Raw genomic sequence first — 17,025 nt, 5'->3', positions numbered from 1 at the left:
GAGAAAGCAATCAATTAACAACTAAGATGTTGCAGTGAAAAACTGATGATTGATGCTTCTCATCTCTCTTCGTTCCTGTCTGTCCCTATCTATCCTTCTCTCTGACTCTCTGTCCCTTAAAAAAAAATCCAGTTTGCAAAAGTAAATAGAAATTATGCTGCTGAATGTTAAGTTTGGTCCTCCTCCAACTGAGAAATCAATTCGAAATAGTGATGAGGAGTTGTATGAATTTCATGATGAATAAAACTTGAGTTCAGCAACTCTATGTAATACATTTTCTTTCAAATTTCGGGCCCCCAAATTAAGGTGCGTCTTATACATGGGGAATACGGTATTTGCTTGTCTGCAAGCGCTTTGTCTTCGCCAGGAAACCCTACTCACCCTTTTTTTTTTAAAGATTTTATTTACTTATTATTTTAGAGAGGAAGAGAGAGAGAGAGAGAGAGAGAGAGAAGGGGAGAGGAGCAGGAATCATCAACTGCTATATGTGCCTTGAACGGGCAAGCCCAGGGTTTTGAACTGGCGACCTCAGCATTCCAGGTCGATGCTTTATCCACTGCGCCAGGTCAGGCCCTACTCACCCTTTAAAAACGGAGTAACAGAACATCCTTTCCAGTAAACTGATAGATATGTAAATTCCAAACTGCCCTCTTGATGTTCCGCTTATATGTTAGACCTCACCCTTACTGGACTATTGACCCTGAGACAGAGAAATTCCAAAAAACTGAGAAGCCGCCCCAAAAAGGGGCTCCGGACACACCAGGACTTTTGAGTCAACACCCACATGCTTGAAGCCCCCCAAGGAGGAGCATTCCGGACATATCAGGACTTTTGCCTCAGTAGCCCCTCAGGCTCTCCCAAACACTATATAACTCGCCCCTAGTCTGTAACCGGTGCTCTTCTGCCCTGGGAGAAGTGCCCGGCAGGGTTCCTTTCTTCCTTTCAATAAAGCCTGTTACTCTGGTCTTTCAGACTCCCATGGATTCCAACATAAACCATAAGGTTTAACTTCTCGAAATCAGTGCTTCTTTCCTCTGGAGTCCTGTAAAACTCCAGCCAAATAACACAGCTCGACTAATAATATTCCAGCCACTTTTTTCTCCCCCCTCCCCCCCCAGCTCGATTTTCCAGTTTCATCCATCTACTCTAGCTTCCTCAGCTCCAACACCTCCAAGGTCCTGGAAAGCACCTGGCTCATTCATGCGACTGGGTCAGAGGCTCAGTTACTTAGGGTGTCCAAAGTTCACGTTTAGCGACTTAAAAGTAAATCGAGGGTAACTCTCCGGAAGCCAGTCTACTCCCGGGAGAGAGAGAGAGGGAGGAGGGAGGCCGAGTGAGTACTTCCGTCGCGCCCGCCCGCGGTGCATACTGGGAGGTGTGGTCTCCAGCCACGCCACGACTTCTTGAGAATTGTAGGCCTCGATGGGGTCATAAGAAGGCGGCAACTCCCAAATTTTGAATTAGGCCTTAGGGGTAAAAGGAAGAGGGCAAGCCATAATATCTTGCAAAGTCAAGTTCCCTGGGTTTATCGCTGGGGCTCGCAAGCAGCAGCAGAACGTGCGAGGCGGCGACCGGAGAAGGGAGGGGCACGTTACGTTGACGCGAGCGTGACCCCGCGGAGAGAGGTTGGCGGGGTTTATGAAAAATCGCGGGGCAGAACGCTGGCTACCGGTGGAGACTTGAGGCCTGAGGGGAGCTGAGGCGCGCCTCCGAGGCGCCCCCCCAGGCGCGTAGTTCGGAGCTGAAACTCGCTTGGATCGTGTGCAGACGGTCGGAGCAAAGGAGTAGAGAAGTGGGGCGCAAGCAGGGCGTTTGGAGTTCGTCCAGAGTCGGGCGTGTGCCGGCCAGTGGACGGAGCTCGGAGCGCGCAGCCGGCCGGAGCGAGGGTGCTGCAGGCGCAGGTGAGTGCATCAGGCTTAGACTGGGTCCCTTTTCAACGCCGGTTTCGTTACCACGTTAGCCAGACCCGACCGGCTCGTGCTCCCCCACCCAGTTTAGGGGGCTCTCCGCGGCAACTGCGGTAGGGGCGTGCCCGGGCCCAACGGGCCCTGGGAGCTCATGGTAGCGAAAACAAAAGAGGACCCATCTTTAGAGCTGGGAGGAGCCTTTTTGAGGCCTTCATTTCCAACACCGGTTTTTTTTTCCTTTTTCTTTTTTATTTTTTTATTTTTATTTTTTTACTTTATTTATTTTTAGAGAGGAGAGAGACAGAGAGGGAGAGAGAGGAGAGAGAGACAGAGAGAGAGAAGGGGGGAGGAGCTGGAAGCATCAACTCCCATATGTGCCTTGACCAGGCAAGCCCAGGGTTTTGAACCGGCGACCTCAGCATTTCCAGGTCGACGCTTTATCCACTGCGCCACCACAGGTCAGGCCTCCTTTTTCTTTTTTAAAGATTTTATTGATTTTGGAGAGGAAAGTGAGGAAGGGGGGAGGAGCGGGAAGCATCAACTCGTAGTCGCTTCCGGTTTGTACTTGACCCAGCAGCCCGAGTTTCGAACCGGATTTCAGGTCAGGCTTTATTCACTGCGCAGCCTCACGTCAGGCCGATACCCATTTCATTGGCGTAGGCGAGGAAGCTGAGATTCAGAGAAGTGTAATGACTTAAATCACAGCTGTTTTATATTAGAGCCGGGATTTCGGATTTCTGGTCAGCCCTCTTTCCGTTACACCATGCTTTGCTTACTCCAGTTGACAAAAACATTTATTTTTTTCATTTTGCAGCAAGTAAAGAAACAATTTATTGGCGGTGCAGGAATAAACTCAGAAGGGACTGAGTGGGAAAGAAAGGGGGGGCCTTTGGTGCAGGTTCAGGGGGGGGGGTTAGCCCAGGAGGAGCTGCCATTGCCAATTGCTTCCCTGGTTGCAAGTCTCCTGGGGTCCCTTAGAGCTTAGGACACAGAGAAAGGCATGGAAAACCCACGGGGGTGGGGGGAGAAGAGGACGAGGAAGGTGCAGGTGTGCCTCGGAAAGGGAGAGTGTTCCACAAAAGATCATTTCATCATCTAATCAGAAGACTGTTTACTGGATGCCTGGGGAATAATCTGTAAAGTGAGCTGTTTTTTGTTTATTTTAGATCTCTAAAGTGAAGTGTAATATACATATAGGAAAACACAAATGTGTATTCAGCTCCATGAGTTACTACAAAAGGAATATATCTGTAACCACCACTCAGGTTAAAAAATAGAATTCTGTCAGCACCCCAGAAGCCTTCCTGTGCCTCCTTGTCTAAAATTCTTCCCCTCTTTTCTCCAAAAGTAACCACTATTGACTTCTAAGACCATTGACTAATTTCGCCTTTTCTGAACTTTGTATATATAAGTAATAGTATATATATATTGAATGAATTTATTTGAGCCAGACTGATGACATATGATCGGAAGCAAGACCTCAACTGTTCCTCTAAGTAATACTATATATTTTTATGTCTGGCTTTGCTCAGCATTCTGTCTGTACATTCATACATGTCTTTACACACAGCAGTAGTTCTTTATTGTTGCTATATGGTGTTTCTTATTTTACTCGTGGTGGACTTTTGGATTATTTGTGTTAACTTGTATGAGAAAGGCTGCTGAGAACATTACTATATATGTCTTGGTGTACTTTTGTACATGTATGCTTTTCAGTTGGTTAATAATATAAACTAGTGGAATTCTTGGGACACAGTGTTTGTCTGGTTTAACTTTCACATTTAATGCCAGTTTTCCAAAGATGTACCAATTTACGCTGATACCAGCACAGCAGCACATGAATGTTTAGTTGTTCCACATGCTTGCCAACACGTGATTTGTTAGTCTTTTTGATTTTAGCTATTCAGGTGGTTATATAGTAATATTGCTTTAATTTTCCTGATTATTAATGTAAGGTATTTTTCCTCGCCAAGGAAGAAGGAAGGGTGTAGCCACCAAGTGTGGATAAGCAAAAGCTTTATTGAGTACGGAGCACATCCCACCTGACGAAGTTCTCTGGTCCTGGGGACAGAGGCCAGGGAAGTCGCATGGGCTGACCAGCATGGGGAATATTTAAAGGGTCTCTAGAGTGGTCGAGCTAGTAGGACGTGGTGAAATCTCACTAGCTGGTAGACGGTGGCTCTTTTTCCAAGGACTCCTGGGAAGTTTCTTTTGGTGCTCATGAATGTGGGCACTACTGACCAAAGTTCCCAGGTCTGGGTTCCTCACGTGACCTTCCCCCATTGCTGACCACCTTACATTCCAGTCTTTTGTGTTAATTAGGGGCGCCCCGCTATTTCATCTGGCTACTTCCTGCTGGTTAGGGGCCTTGTGGGGAGGGGAGATCGGAAGGTGGTGGCTTTGAGGGGTGTCAGGAGGAACATCTGTTTGGCCATGAGTTGAGAAACTTCGTGGATGTGGTCCCGTTCCTGCAGGATTACCCTTGGTTCAGCATGGGTGAGGATAATGGGGGTCTCAGAGTCCAGGCCGTGTTCTACGAGTCAAAGGATGAGCCCGCCTGGCTGGATTGGCCTTCCATCCGAGTGGCTTGTCCTCCACGTAGAGATGCTGAGGATGAGCCTGCTGCCCAAAGGGGGCAATCGCTCCACCAGTGACCGGGCTGCTTGCAGTTAGGGCAGGGCTCAGTGGGCAGCTGAGGGCAGGGGCCCTGCCGGGACCAGTGACCCTGCTTGCCACATTTAAAGCAAGCTGCTGGCGGGATTTCTCTTTGTGGCTTAGACTTAGGTCGGGCACTTCTTGTGCCTTGCCCCTGTTGCTCTGCTGGCCTCAAGGCTGCCACAAGAGCCTGGGTTTGGAGTGTTATCTTCTGCTGTATGTGGGCCTGGCGTACAGCCTTGGCCTGTCCCTCCCGACCATTGAAAACTTTAAGTGCTATGTTCACAGGTCTCGGATAGGGGTTTGGGGGTTAGAATAAAAAGAGGGGGGCTCCTGGGGAGCCCGGCATCCAGATAAGGCCAGAAATGCCTGAGCTAGAGGCAGGACAGGTCCAGGCCTTCCTGTAAGAAGATTAGGGTCGGGCCTGACCAGGAGGTGGCGCAGTGGATAGAGCGTCGGACTGGGATGTGGAAGGACCCAGGTTCGAGACCCCGAGGTCGCCAGCTTGAGTGCAGACTCATCTGGTTTGAGCAAAGCTCACCAGCTTGGACCCAAGGTCCCTAGCTCAAGCAAGGGGTTACTCGGTCTGCTGAAGGCCTGCGGTCAAGGCACATATGAGAAAGCAATCAATGAACAACTAAGGTGTTGCAACGCGCAATGAAAAACTAATGATTGATGCTTCTCATCTCTCTCCGTTCCTGTCTGTCTGTCCCTGTCTATCCCTCTCTCTGATTCACTCACTGTCTCTGTAAAAAATAAATAAATAAATAAATAAATAAATAAAGATTAGGGTCGGGCGTCCTGCAAACCGGTGTAAGGGCCAATGGCAGGCTGAGAATGGCCTGACGGAGGAGGGGCTTAAGAACAGTGGAGAAGGGAGGGGCCCCTGGCCAGCAGGGGAGGAGAAAGAGAGACTGGTATTTGCAGGTGAATGAGAAACAGGATTCTGCAAAGGGAGGGGAGGAGGCTCTTGGAGGGAAGAAACCTGAGCTAAAGAGGTCCACAGAGGGACCAGAGAGGGGTTTGGAGAGAGGGGTGCCCTTGGGGGTCAAGCAGGGAGGGGAGAGAGTTGGGAGTCGGCTAAGGAGGAAAGATTAGGAGCAGAGGGTTTAGGTGCGGTTTCTCTGGCCTAAAAGGGCCTGCATGGTAGAACAGGCAGCACAGAGATTAGTACGGGAGCACAAATAACTAGAAGCCCTGAACGTAAGGGATCTCCAACCAGTTCCCTTTGATGATAGTTAAATTGGTGACGGTGTTAAAACCAAAAGTCCCACCTGACCAGGCGGTGGCGCAGTGGATAGAGCGTTAGACTGGGATGCAGAGGACCCAGGTTCAAGACCCCGAGGTCACCAGCTTGAGCACGGGCTCATCTGGCTTGAGCAAAGCTCACCAGCTTGGACCCAAGGTCACTGGCTTGAGTAAGGGGTTACTCGTTCTGCTGTGGCCCCATGGTCAAGGCACATGAGAAAGCGATCAATGAACAACTAAGGTGTCAAAATGAAAAGCTAATGATTGATAATTCTCATCTCTCTCCGTTCCTGTCTGTCTGTCCCTATCTGTCCCTCTTTCTGACTCCCTCTCTGTCTCAAAAAACAAACAAACAAAAAAAAACCCCGAAAGTCCCTTCAGGAGGCTACCTGGTTCAATTATCCAGTGGATTCTGTGACCTGGCCACAGTGGAGAATAAGAACAGTTTCTTCTTCTTTAGGGAGCGATAGATTTCAGATAAGGCAATTCCAGGAGTGTTTTTGGATTAGGTTTAAGATTTCTGTGCCTCTACGGCCATTCTCAGTTCTCGGAGTGGTCAGAGTTGAGCATTGGTGTCCTGCAACTCAAGCTCTGGCCACTGGATGGATAGGTAAAGTGGATGTGCTTGGGACGTCTCCATGGGCACACACGCACTCGGAACTGAACAGAAAAGAGGTCCCTGACACAGCTGAGGTTTCAGACAGGGAGTCTCCATGGAAAGAACTGAGGGGAGGCTGGAGGTAGGGGACTTACTGCACCGTGTGCCGAAGTGGGTGGAAGGTTGGAGGTCCTGGTTTTTTCTTGGAGGGGAAGAGGAGAGGAGCGTTCCTTGCAGACTTCTGACTCCTCCTGGGTTTTGGCACCAAATATAAGGTATTTTTCCCCACCGAGGAAGAAGGAAGGGGCGTAGCCACCAAGTGTGCATAAGTAAAAGCTTTATTGAGTACGGAGCACATCCCACCTGACGAGGTTCTTTGGTCCCAGGGACAGAGGCCAGGGAAGTCCCGTGGGCTGACCCGCATGGGGAATATTTAAAGGGTCTCGGGTGGTCGAGCTAATATGATGTGGTGAAATCTCACTGGCTGGTAGATGGTGGCTCTTTTTCCAAGGACTCCTGGGAAGTTTCTTTAGGCGCTCATGAGTGTGGGTGGTACTAATCAAAGTTCCTGGCTCTGGGTTCCTCACGTGACCTTCCCCCATTGCTGACCACCTGCAATTAACAAGGTTGAGCATTTGTTTATATGTTTATTGGCCATTTTACTACCTTCTAGTGTGAAATGCTTATTTAAATTTCCAGCCTATTATTCTTTTGGGTAGCCCTGCTGATTTGGAGCTTGTCTTTTTTTTTTTTTTGAGAGAGAGAGACAGAAAGGGAGAGAGATAAGCAGCATCAACTGGTAGTTGTGGCACCTTAGTTGTTCATTGATTGCTTTCCCATACATGCCTTGAAGGGGATGGCTCCAACTGAGCCAGCAACCTTGTGCTCCAAGCCAGGGACCTTTGGGCTCAAACTAGCAACCAAGGGATTATGTCTATGATCCTATCTATACTCAAGCTGGTGAGCCTGTGCTCAAGCCAGCAACCTCTGGGTTTTGAATCGGGGACCTCAGTGACCTAGGTCAATGCTCTGTCCACTACACCACTACCAGTCAGGCTCATCAAATATTTTTTTAAAAACCTAACATTTGCCTGACCAGGCGGTTGCACAGTGGATAGAGCGTCGGACTGGGATGCAGAAGGACCCAGGTTCGAGACACCGAGGTCGCCAGCTTGAGTACGGGCTCATCTGGTTTGAGCAAAAAGCTCACCAGCTTGGACCCAAGGTCACTGGCTGGAGCAAGGGGTTACTCGGTCTGCTGAAGGCCCGTGGTCAAGGCACATATGAAAAAGCAATCACTGAACAAGTAAGGTGTCGCAATGCGCAACGAAAAACTAATGATTGATGCTTCTCATCTCTCCGTTCCTGTCTGTCTATCCCTCTCTCTGACTCTTTCTCTGTCTCTGTTTAAAAAACAACAAAAAGGCCCTGGCCGGTTGGCTCAGCGGTAGAGCATCAGCCTGGCGTGCGGGGGACCCGGGTTCGATTCCCAGCCAGGGCACATAGGAGAAGCGCCCATTTGCTTCTCCACCCCCGCCTCCTTCCTCTCTGCCTCTCTCTTTCCCTCCCGCAGCCAAGGCTCCATTGGAGCAAGGATGGCCCGGGCGCTGGGGATGGCTCCTTGGCCTCTGCCCCAGGCACTAGAGTGGCTCTGGTTGCGGCAGAGCGACGCCCCTGGTGGGCGTGCTGGGTGGATCCCGGTCGGGCACATGCGGGAGTCTGTCTGACTGTCTCTCCCCATTTCCAGCTTCAGAAAAATACAAAAAAAACAAACAACAACAAAAAAACCCCTACCATTTATAATGTATCATGGGGTATATACAAATAAATAAAACTTGGCCCCTACCCTCAAGGAATATGAAGCAGGGGAAGAGGGACATAGTTGATGTAGTTAAGCTGTACATCTTCAAGAAGCAGAATAGGCCCTGGCTAACCCTGCATATGGACATCCTGGGTTTGATTCCTTGTCAGGGCACACAGGAGAAGCGACCATCTACTTCTCTCCTACCCCCTTCTTGCCTCTTCCCCTCCCACAGCCAGTGGCTCAATTGGTTCCAGCGTGGGCCCAGGCGCTGAGGATAGCTCAGTTAAGCGCGTCAGCCTCAGGTGCTAAAAATAGCTTGGTACTCCTCGAGTATTGCCCCAGACAGCATTACTGTGTGTATCCCAGTCCAAGGCGCGTGTGGGAGTGTACCTCAATATCTCCCCTCCTCTCATCTAATAATAATAAGAAGCAGCAGCAGAATAGTCCTGGCTCTTCCTAAAGTTTTTCTGATATACTAGCTAGGTGGAAGGGAAAGCTGGTGACAGATTTGTTCTTTTTCTTGCTGTGGGTAGGTCAGTGATTACACCAAAAGCCCAGCGAGCAATTCTTCAGGGATTTATTGCAAAATTGAGTTTGTAGCTCTGTATTTTTTCTAGTGTTCCTCCGGATGACCATCTGTATTTTTCGGTATTAAACACTGAGTGATGGCTATGCAGATGCAGCTTGAAGCAAATGCAGATACTTCCGTGGAAGAAGAGAGCTTTGGCCCACAACATGTTTCACGATTAGAGGTATGTACTTAGTTGCTAATTTGGGAATTTTAAAGCTGAGCTAGATTCTGTAACCTGTTGGGAGAAATCACAACCTTTACATAAATCATTGCTTTACTACCTATGGTCAAGACTCAGAGTTTTCAGAAGGGTAGTCAAGGATACTGTGGAAAGCCTTTAGATAGTTGCTAAACATGTCAAGGCAGATCTCTTTTGTCAAGAATTTTACTTAATCACTTTTCTTTCTCAGAGCTGGATTGTCAGAAACTAAGAAGTCCTAGGATCCCATGGTAGAGTCTGTGCTGTTTGTACTAAGTATGAAATGGCTGCCTGACCAGGCGGTGGCACAGTGGATAGAACGTTGGACTGGGATGCAGAGGACTCAGGTTCGAGACCCTGAGGTCGCCAGCTTGAGCGCGGGCTCATCTGGTTTGAGCAAAATCCCACCAGCTTGAAACCAAGGTCGCTGGCTCCAGCAAGGGGTTACTCAGTCTGCTGAAGGCCCGCGGTCAAGGCACATATGAGAAAGCAATCAGTGAACAACTAAGGTGTTACAACATGCAATGAAAAACTAATGATTGTGGCCCTGGCCGGTTGGCTCAGCAGTAGAGCGTTGGCCTGGCGTGCGGGGCACCCGGGTTCGATTCCCGGCCAGGGCACATAGGAGAAGCGCCCATTTGCTTCTCCACCCCCCCCCCTCCTTCCTCTCTGTCTCTCTCTTCCCCTCCCGCAGCCAAGGCTCCATTGGAGCAAAGATGGCCCGGGCGCTGGGGATGGCTCGTTGGCCTGTGCCCCAGGCGCTAGAGTGGCTCTGGTCGTGGCAGAGCATCGACCCCTGGTGGGCAGAGCGTCGCCCCTGGTGGGCGTGCTGGGTGGATCCCGGTCGGGCGCACGCGGGAGTCTGTCTGACTGTCTCTCCCCATTTCCAGCTTCAGAAAAATACAAAAAAAAAGAAAAGAAAAAAGAAAAACTAATGATTGATGCTTCTCATCTCTCTCCGTTTCTGTCTGTCTGTCTGTCCCTGTCTATCCCTCTCTCTGACCTACTCTCTATCTCTGGGGAAAAAAAAAAAAAGAAATTACTGTCCAGGGAATTACAGTGGCTGGCCAGTGATGCAGGGAGGAAAGACCCAGATCTGTGCTGAAGTTACTAACAAGACAGCTGTCACGGGCACGGAGTAGGGCTTGTAATTGCTATGGTTCAAGTGCCAAGCTCTAATTCAGAGCTTTGGACAAGAACATCAAGCACTAGAGCTGGGGCCTTGTACTGTTTCTACTCATTGTAGAGGCCCCAGTGTGAGTGCAGCTGATGTGGGCAGAAAGAAATAGGTGGAAAAGCAGAGAAAGCCTTCATTCTTCTGTCTCTCTTTTTTTTTTTTTTTTTCATTTTTTCATTTTTCTGAAGCTGGAAACGGGGAGAGACAGTCAGACAGACTCCCGCATGCGCCCAACCGGGATCCACCCGGCACGCCCACCAGGGGCGAAACTTTGCCCACCAGGGGGCGATGCTCTACCCATCCTGGGCGTCGCCATGTTGCGACCAGAGCCACTCTAGCGCCTGAGGCAGAGGCCACAGAGCCATCCCCAGCGCCCGGGCCATCTTTGCTCCAATGGAGCCTTGGCTGCGGGAGGGGAAGAGAGAGACAGAGAGGAAGGCACGGCGGAGGGGTGGAGAAGCAAATGGGCGCTTCTCCTGTGTGCCCTGGCCGGGAATCGAACCCGGGTCCTCCGCACGCTAGGCTGACGCTCTACCGCTGAGCCAACCGGCCAGGGCCTGATTGCTTTCTCATATGTGCCTTGACCGGGGACTACAGCAGACCAAGTGACGCCTTGCTCAAGCCAGCGACCTTGGGCTCAAGCTGGTGGACCTTGGGGTTTCGAACGTGGGTCCTCTGCGTCCCAGTCCAATGCTCTATCCACTGCACCACTGCTTGGTTAGGTATTATGTGTGCTTAATGTGGAAAATGTTGGGAAATACTGGCTTAAAGTAGTATTTTAGGACCCAAGGTCTCAAAGATCATTTATTTAGCCTACTAGTCATAAAAGGCTCAGAGTTATACATATATTTCCAGTGGTTGTAAGTTTTACTGATTTAATCCCAACTCATAATGAGTCCATCTTAATATACATGGGATAGTGCTAGTTTAAAACTCCTAGTTTTGATAAATATTTTTTAAATACCTTGTATAGGGCACACTCTTCAAAGCTTTTGGATATAATATCACAGTTATTCCAAACTTATAAAGTAGTTAGCAATAATATCCACATTAGACAGATGAGAAAAATGTTTAAATTTATCCATGGTTTTCTTCACTTGCAGCAATGTGGCATAAATGCCAATGATGTGAAGAAATTGGAAGAAGCTGGATTCCATACTGTGGAGGCTGTTGCCTATGCACCAAAGAAGGAGCTAATAAATATTAAGGGGATTAGTGAAGCCAAAGCTGATAAAATTCTTGTAAGTACTGCTTACATGACCTCGGGAGACATTAGAGGGAGTATTACAAAAGGGTATACTGTAAATGGTGGCAATCTTCCTCCTTCCATCACTTGTTCCCCTTTCTACAGGTGACTGCATCACCAGTTAATTATCTCTATTTGCTTTCTTGCATATATTGGGATTTTCTCTAAGGAATTCCAGCATCGTGGGTTATGATATAAATACTGCCAAATTGACTACCAATTTGTACTCCCACAAGCCATGCATGGTATGTGGTATACAGTATACCTTATCTTTCTAGATAGTATGATCTCATGCCTTGGCAATATTCTATAGACTGCATCTACAAAACAAAACAGCTTTGAAGAATATTCATTGACATAGAGAAATGTTAGGCCCTGGCCGGTTGGCTCAGTGTCAGAGCGTCAGCCTGGCATTTGGAGTTATGGGTTTGATTCCTGGTCAGCGCACACAGGAGAACTGACCATCTGCTTCTCCACCTCTCTTTCTCTCTCTCTCTCTCTCTCTCTCTCTCCCTCTCCCTCTCTCCCGCTCTCCCCCTCTCCCCCTCTCCCTCTCTCTCCCTCTCCCTCTCTCTCTCCCTCTCCCTCTTACCCTTTCCCTCTCTTCTCCTTTCTTCCTCTCTCTTCCTCTCTCTTCCTCTCTTGCAGCGTGGCTCGGTTGGAGCAATTTGGCCCCAGAAATAAGGATGGCCCCATGGCCTCGCTTCAGGTGCTTAAATAGCTCGGTTGTGGCCCTGGCCGGTTGGCTCAGTGGTAGAGCGTCGGCCTGGTGTGCAGAACTCCCGGGTTCGATTTCCGGCCAGGGCACACAGGAGAAGCGCCCATCTGCTTCTCCACCCCTCCCCCTCTCCTTCCTCTCTGTCTCTCCCTTCCCCTCCCGCAGCTGAGGCTCCATTGGAGCAAGGATGGCCCGGGCGCTGGGGATGGCTCCTTGGCCTCTGCCCCAGGTGCAAGAGTGGCTCTGGTCGCCACAAAGCGACGCCCCGGAAGGGCAGAGCATCGCCCCCTTGTGGGCGTGCCGGGTGGATCCCGATCCCACGCGGGAGTCTGTCTGACTGTCTCTCCCCGTTTCCAGCTTCAGAAAAATACCAAAAAAAAAAAAAAAAAAAAAAAAAAAATAGCTCGGTTGCTGAACAACAGAGCAGTGGCCACAGATGTGCAGAGCATTCTCCAGTAGGTGGCTTGCTAAGTGGATCCCAGTCAGGGCGCATGTAGGAGGAGTCTGTCTCTCTGCCTCCCTGCCTCTCACTTTAAAAAAAAAAAAAGAAACATTAACAAAATGTGCCCTGGCTGGATACTCAGTTGGTTAGAGCATCCTGCAATGCAGATGTTGCAGGTTTGATCTCTGGTCAGGACACATACAGGAACAGACTGATTTTCCTCTCTGTCTGTCTGTCTGTCTGTCTCTCTCTCTCTCTCTCACACTCTCTGCCTCTCTCCCTCTTCCCTCTTTCTCTAAAATCAATAAAACATTTAAAAAAATGTGTGTGGCCTGACCAGGTGGTGGCGCAGTGGATAGAGCGTCGGAGTGGGATGCAGAGGACCCAGGTTCGAGACCCCGAGGCCAGCTTGAGCACGGGCTCATCTGGCTTGAGCAAAGAGCTCACCAGCTTGGACCCAAGGTCACTGGCTCCAGCAAGGGGTTGCTCGGTCTGCTGAAGGCTCGCGGTCAAGGCACATGTGAGAAAGCAATCAATGAACAACTAAGAAGTCGCAACGCACAACGAAAAACTAATGATTGATGCTTCTCATCTCTCTCTCCGTTTCTGTCTGTCTGTCCCTGTCTATCTCTGCCTATGTAAAAAAATAATAAATAAATAAAATGAATAAAACACACACAAACTCACACACCATTGCCACAATTTAAAATTTAAAAAAAAAAAAATGTGTGTATACATACATACATATGTTTATATTCATTTATTTATACATTCTTGATTTTTGTTTTTAAAATGTAAATTTATACATGTATAGCACACACTGGGTATAAATACATTAAAATATTAATGTTATTTCTGGATGGTAAGAGAATGAGCAATTTTTATTTTTGCCTCAATTTTCTGAGGTTTCTATAATACATTTTCTTCTTTTTTTTTTTAATAATTTTTCTTTATTGATTTTTAGCAAGAGAGGAAGGGAGAAAGAGACAGCAACATAGATCTGTTCCTGTACATGCCCTGACCAGGGATTGAATTGGCCACCTCTGCACTTCACAGTGATGCTGTAACCAGCCGAGCTTTCGGCCAGGGTTTTACATCATCTGTAATAAACATGTTTACTTTCAAATAGAGAAGCTGTTTTTATTGCTTGAATATTAAAGTCATAGTAATTAGGCTGTCAGTGTGTATAATATGCTAGTCAACTAATCACAGACAAGATTCTTTTTTTTTTTTCTTTTTCATTTTAGAGAGTAGAGGGAGAGACAGAGAGAGAGGAGAGACAGAGAGAGAGAAGGGGGGGAGAAGCTGGAAGCATCAACTCCCATATGTGTCTTGACCAGGCAAGCCCAGGGTTTCGAACCAGTGACCTCAGCATTTCCAGGTCGATGCTTTATTCACTGTGCCACCACAGGTCAGACACAGACAAGATTCTTTAATAATGACAAGAGGGTGTGATTTCAAATCATGCACCTAGTTTTTTATTTCTCATAATAAATGACATAAAAGTAATTTTACTGGCTTAACTGAAATGAGTGTAATTCCTTATGAAGCACTTTAACTTTGAATTCTCATCTTTTTCATATATATTATCATTTGGTCTTCCTAACAACACTGAGAAAGATGGATAGAACCAGTCATCAATAATAACATAGTTGAACAGAAATTTTCTTTGAAAAATAATCTTTAAAAGCTGAAGAATCTTGCCCTGGCCGGTTGGCTCAGCGGTAGAGCGTTGGCCTAGCGTGCGGAGGACCCGGGTTCGATTCCCGGCCAGGGCACACAGGAGAAGCGCCCATTTGCTTCTCCACCCCTCCGCCGCGCTTTCCTCTCTGTCTCTCTCTTCCCCTCCCGCAGCCGAGGCTCCATTGGAGCAAAGATGGCCCGGGCGCTGGGGATGGCTCTGTGGCCTCTGCCTCAGGCGCTAGAGTGGCTCTGGTCGCAACATGGCGACGCCCAGGATGGGCAGAGCATCGCCCCCTGGTGGGCAGAGCGTCGCCCCCTGGTGGGCGTGCCGGGTGGATCCCGGTCGGGCGCATGCGGGAGTCTGTCTGACTGTCTCTCCCTGTTTCCAGCTTCAGAAAAATGAAAAATGAAAGAAAAAAAAAAAAGGCTGAAGAATCTTGGCTTGACCTGTGGTGGCACAGTAGATAAAGCGTCAACCTGGAATGCTGAGGTCGCCACTTCGAAACCCTGAGCTTTCCTGGTCAAGGCACATATGGGAGTTGATGCTTCCTGCTCCTCCCCCCTTCTTTCTCCCTCTCTCTCTGTCTCTTCTCTCTCCTTTCTTCGTTCTTAAATGAATAAGTAAAGTCTTTTTTTAAAAAAAGCTAAAGAATCTTTCAAAAGACTACATCCTTTGTTATTGAGTATCTTCGATACATGTAGTTCTGCAGTGTAACTTAGTCAAATGGACAGTATCTGAGATTTATGTGTATCGGAGATTTAATATCTCACACATAAAATATATACAAAACCCAGTAAATTCTGTTTTAGTGGATATTGTACTAAGCTTTGAATTTTTAAACCCTGAGGTCTCTGGCTTGAGCACAGGGTTGCTGGCTTGAGCAGGGCATTGTAGAAATGATCCCATGGTCACTAGCTTGAGCAAGAGCTCTCTAGTTAAGGCACATATGAGAAAATAATCAATGAACAACTAAAGTGTTGCAGCTACAAGTTTGATGCTTCTCATCTCTCTCCCTTTCTGTCTGTCTGTCCCTATCTCGCTTGCTCTCTAGCTAACAACAAACAAAACCATATATAATTTGAGCCCTTAAAGGAAAGATATTGTCATTTATTGGATTACTGAAATAATTAAATGTTTGAAGTGGCCTGACCTGTGGTGGCGCAGTGGATAACGTGTCGACCTGGAAATGCTGAGGTCGCTGGTTCGAAACCCTGGGCTTGCCTGGTCAAGGCACATATGGGAGTTGATGCTTCCAGCTCCTTCCCCCTTTTCTCTCTCTCTGTCTCTCTCTCTCTCCCTCTCTCTCTCCTCTCTAAAAATGAATAAAGAAAAAAAGAAAAAAAAATGTTTGAAGTGGTGAATTGGAAATAAGAGTTCTGAGTCCCTAATACCTTATTGAAAGATTGTGATATTAACTAAACCAGTAGGTATCCCTGAAGTCTATTTGTTATTTCTTTTTGGACTTCAGTTTTTGTGATTGAACAAACCCTGACAGGATCTTTATATATGCCTTCTCAGACCTTAATTTTAGAAACCAAATCAATGTTATGCTATTGTGAAAACATACAAACCCATAATAAGTGAAATGAGGTATGCAAAATGACTTAGATATGTCTTTCTGTTTCTGTCTCAGACATTTTTTTTTTTTTTTTTTTGCATTTTTCTGAAGCTGGAAACAGGGAGAGACAGTCAGACAGACTCCCGCATGCGCCCGACCAGGATCCACCCGGCACGCCCACCATGGGGCGATGCTCTGCCCATCCTGGGCGTCGCCATGTTGCGACCAGAGCCACTCTAGCGCCTGAGGCAGAGGCCACAGAGCCATCCCCAGCGCCCGGGCCATCTTTGCTCCAATGGAGCCTTGGCTGCGGGAGGGGAAGAGAAAGACAGAGAGGAAGGCGCGTCGGAGGGGTGGAGAAGCAAATGGGCGCTTCTCCTATGTGCCCTGGCCGGGAATCGAACCCGGGTCCTCCGCACGCTAGGCCTACGCTCTACCGCTGAGCCAACTAGCCAGGGCCTGTCTCAGACATTTTATACTGTGAATTTCTAGTAAGTAAAGATTGTGCTATTTACTTTTAAAGGCTAAAGACTTTTTCAGAACTGTGGCTGTTTCTTTCCACTTCCCCAAAATCTTTTTTCCTTTTTTTTTTTTTTTTTTTTTGGTATTTTTCTGAAGTGAGAAACGGGGAGGCAGTCAGACTCCTTCATGTGCCCAACCAGGATCCACTTGGGAAGCCCACCAGGGGGTGATGATCTGCCCATGGAGCCATCCTCAGAGCCTGGGCCGACTTTGCTCCAATGGAGCCTTGGCTACAGGAGGGGAAGAGAGAGACAGAGAGGAAGGAGAGGGGGAGGGGTGGAGAAGCAGATGGAATTGAACCCAGGACTTCTACATTCTGGGCCAATGCTCTACCACTTCCCCAAAATCTTTCTAGTTGGCTTTAAGCAAGAATATTTATTGTCACAATGGAGAAGGAAAACTATCTCCAAAATTCTTTATTTTGTTTTATTTTAAATTTTTTTCATTGATTTGAGAAATTGGAAGGGGAGAAAGGGTGGGTGAAGGGAGAGAGAGAAGCATCAACTCATTGTTTCATTTAGTTGTGTACTCATTGATAGCTTATCATATGTGCCCTAAACTGAGGTTGAACCCGCGACCTCTGATACACCAGTTTGGCACTTTATCCTTTGAACCACCCAGCCAGTGCCTATTTTTTATTTTCTAATTTATTGAGGTGACAATAGTTAATAAGATTATATAGATTTCAAGATACAT

At 47.9% G+C, this 17,025-nt stretch overlaps 1 protein-coding gene across 2 annotated transcripts in view; it reads left to right on the top strand.

The window, feature by feature from the left end:
* The first annotated feature begins 1,463 nt into the window (after nt 1-1,463).
* RAD51 (RAD51 recombinase) overlaps nt 1,464-17,025 on the top strand; it is a 52,108-nt gene continuing 36,546 nt past the window's right edge. Inside the window, exons 1-3 of one of the 2 annotated variants that reach the window (XM_066277079.1) lie at nt 1,464-1,901; nt 8,813-8,964; nt 11,263-11,400. In XM_066277079.1, the coding sequence (XP_066133176.1) occupies nt 8,878-8,964; nt 11,263-11,400 (225 nt within the window). In that variant the 5' untranslated portion in view covers nt 1,464-1,901; nt 8,813-8,877. The remainder of the gene's footprint in view (nt 1,902-8,812; nt 8,965-11,262; nt 11,401-17,025) is intronic. The other variant, XM_066277078.1, reaches the window with a different exon arrangement.

This window comes from Saccopteryx bilineata, chromosome 4 (assembly GCF_036850765.1).
Source record: "Saccopteryx bilineata isolate mSacBil1 chromosome 4, mSacBil1_pri_phased_curated, whole genome shotgun sequence".
In the NCBI taxonomy this organism is placed as follows: Eukaryota; Metazoa; Chordata; class Mammalia; order Chiroptera; family Emballonuridae; genus Saccopteryx; species Saccopteryx bilineata.
This window is presented reverse-complemented; position numbering and strand designations above follow the sequence as displayed.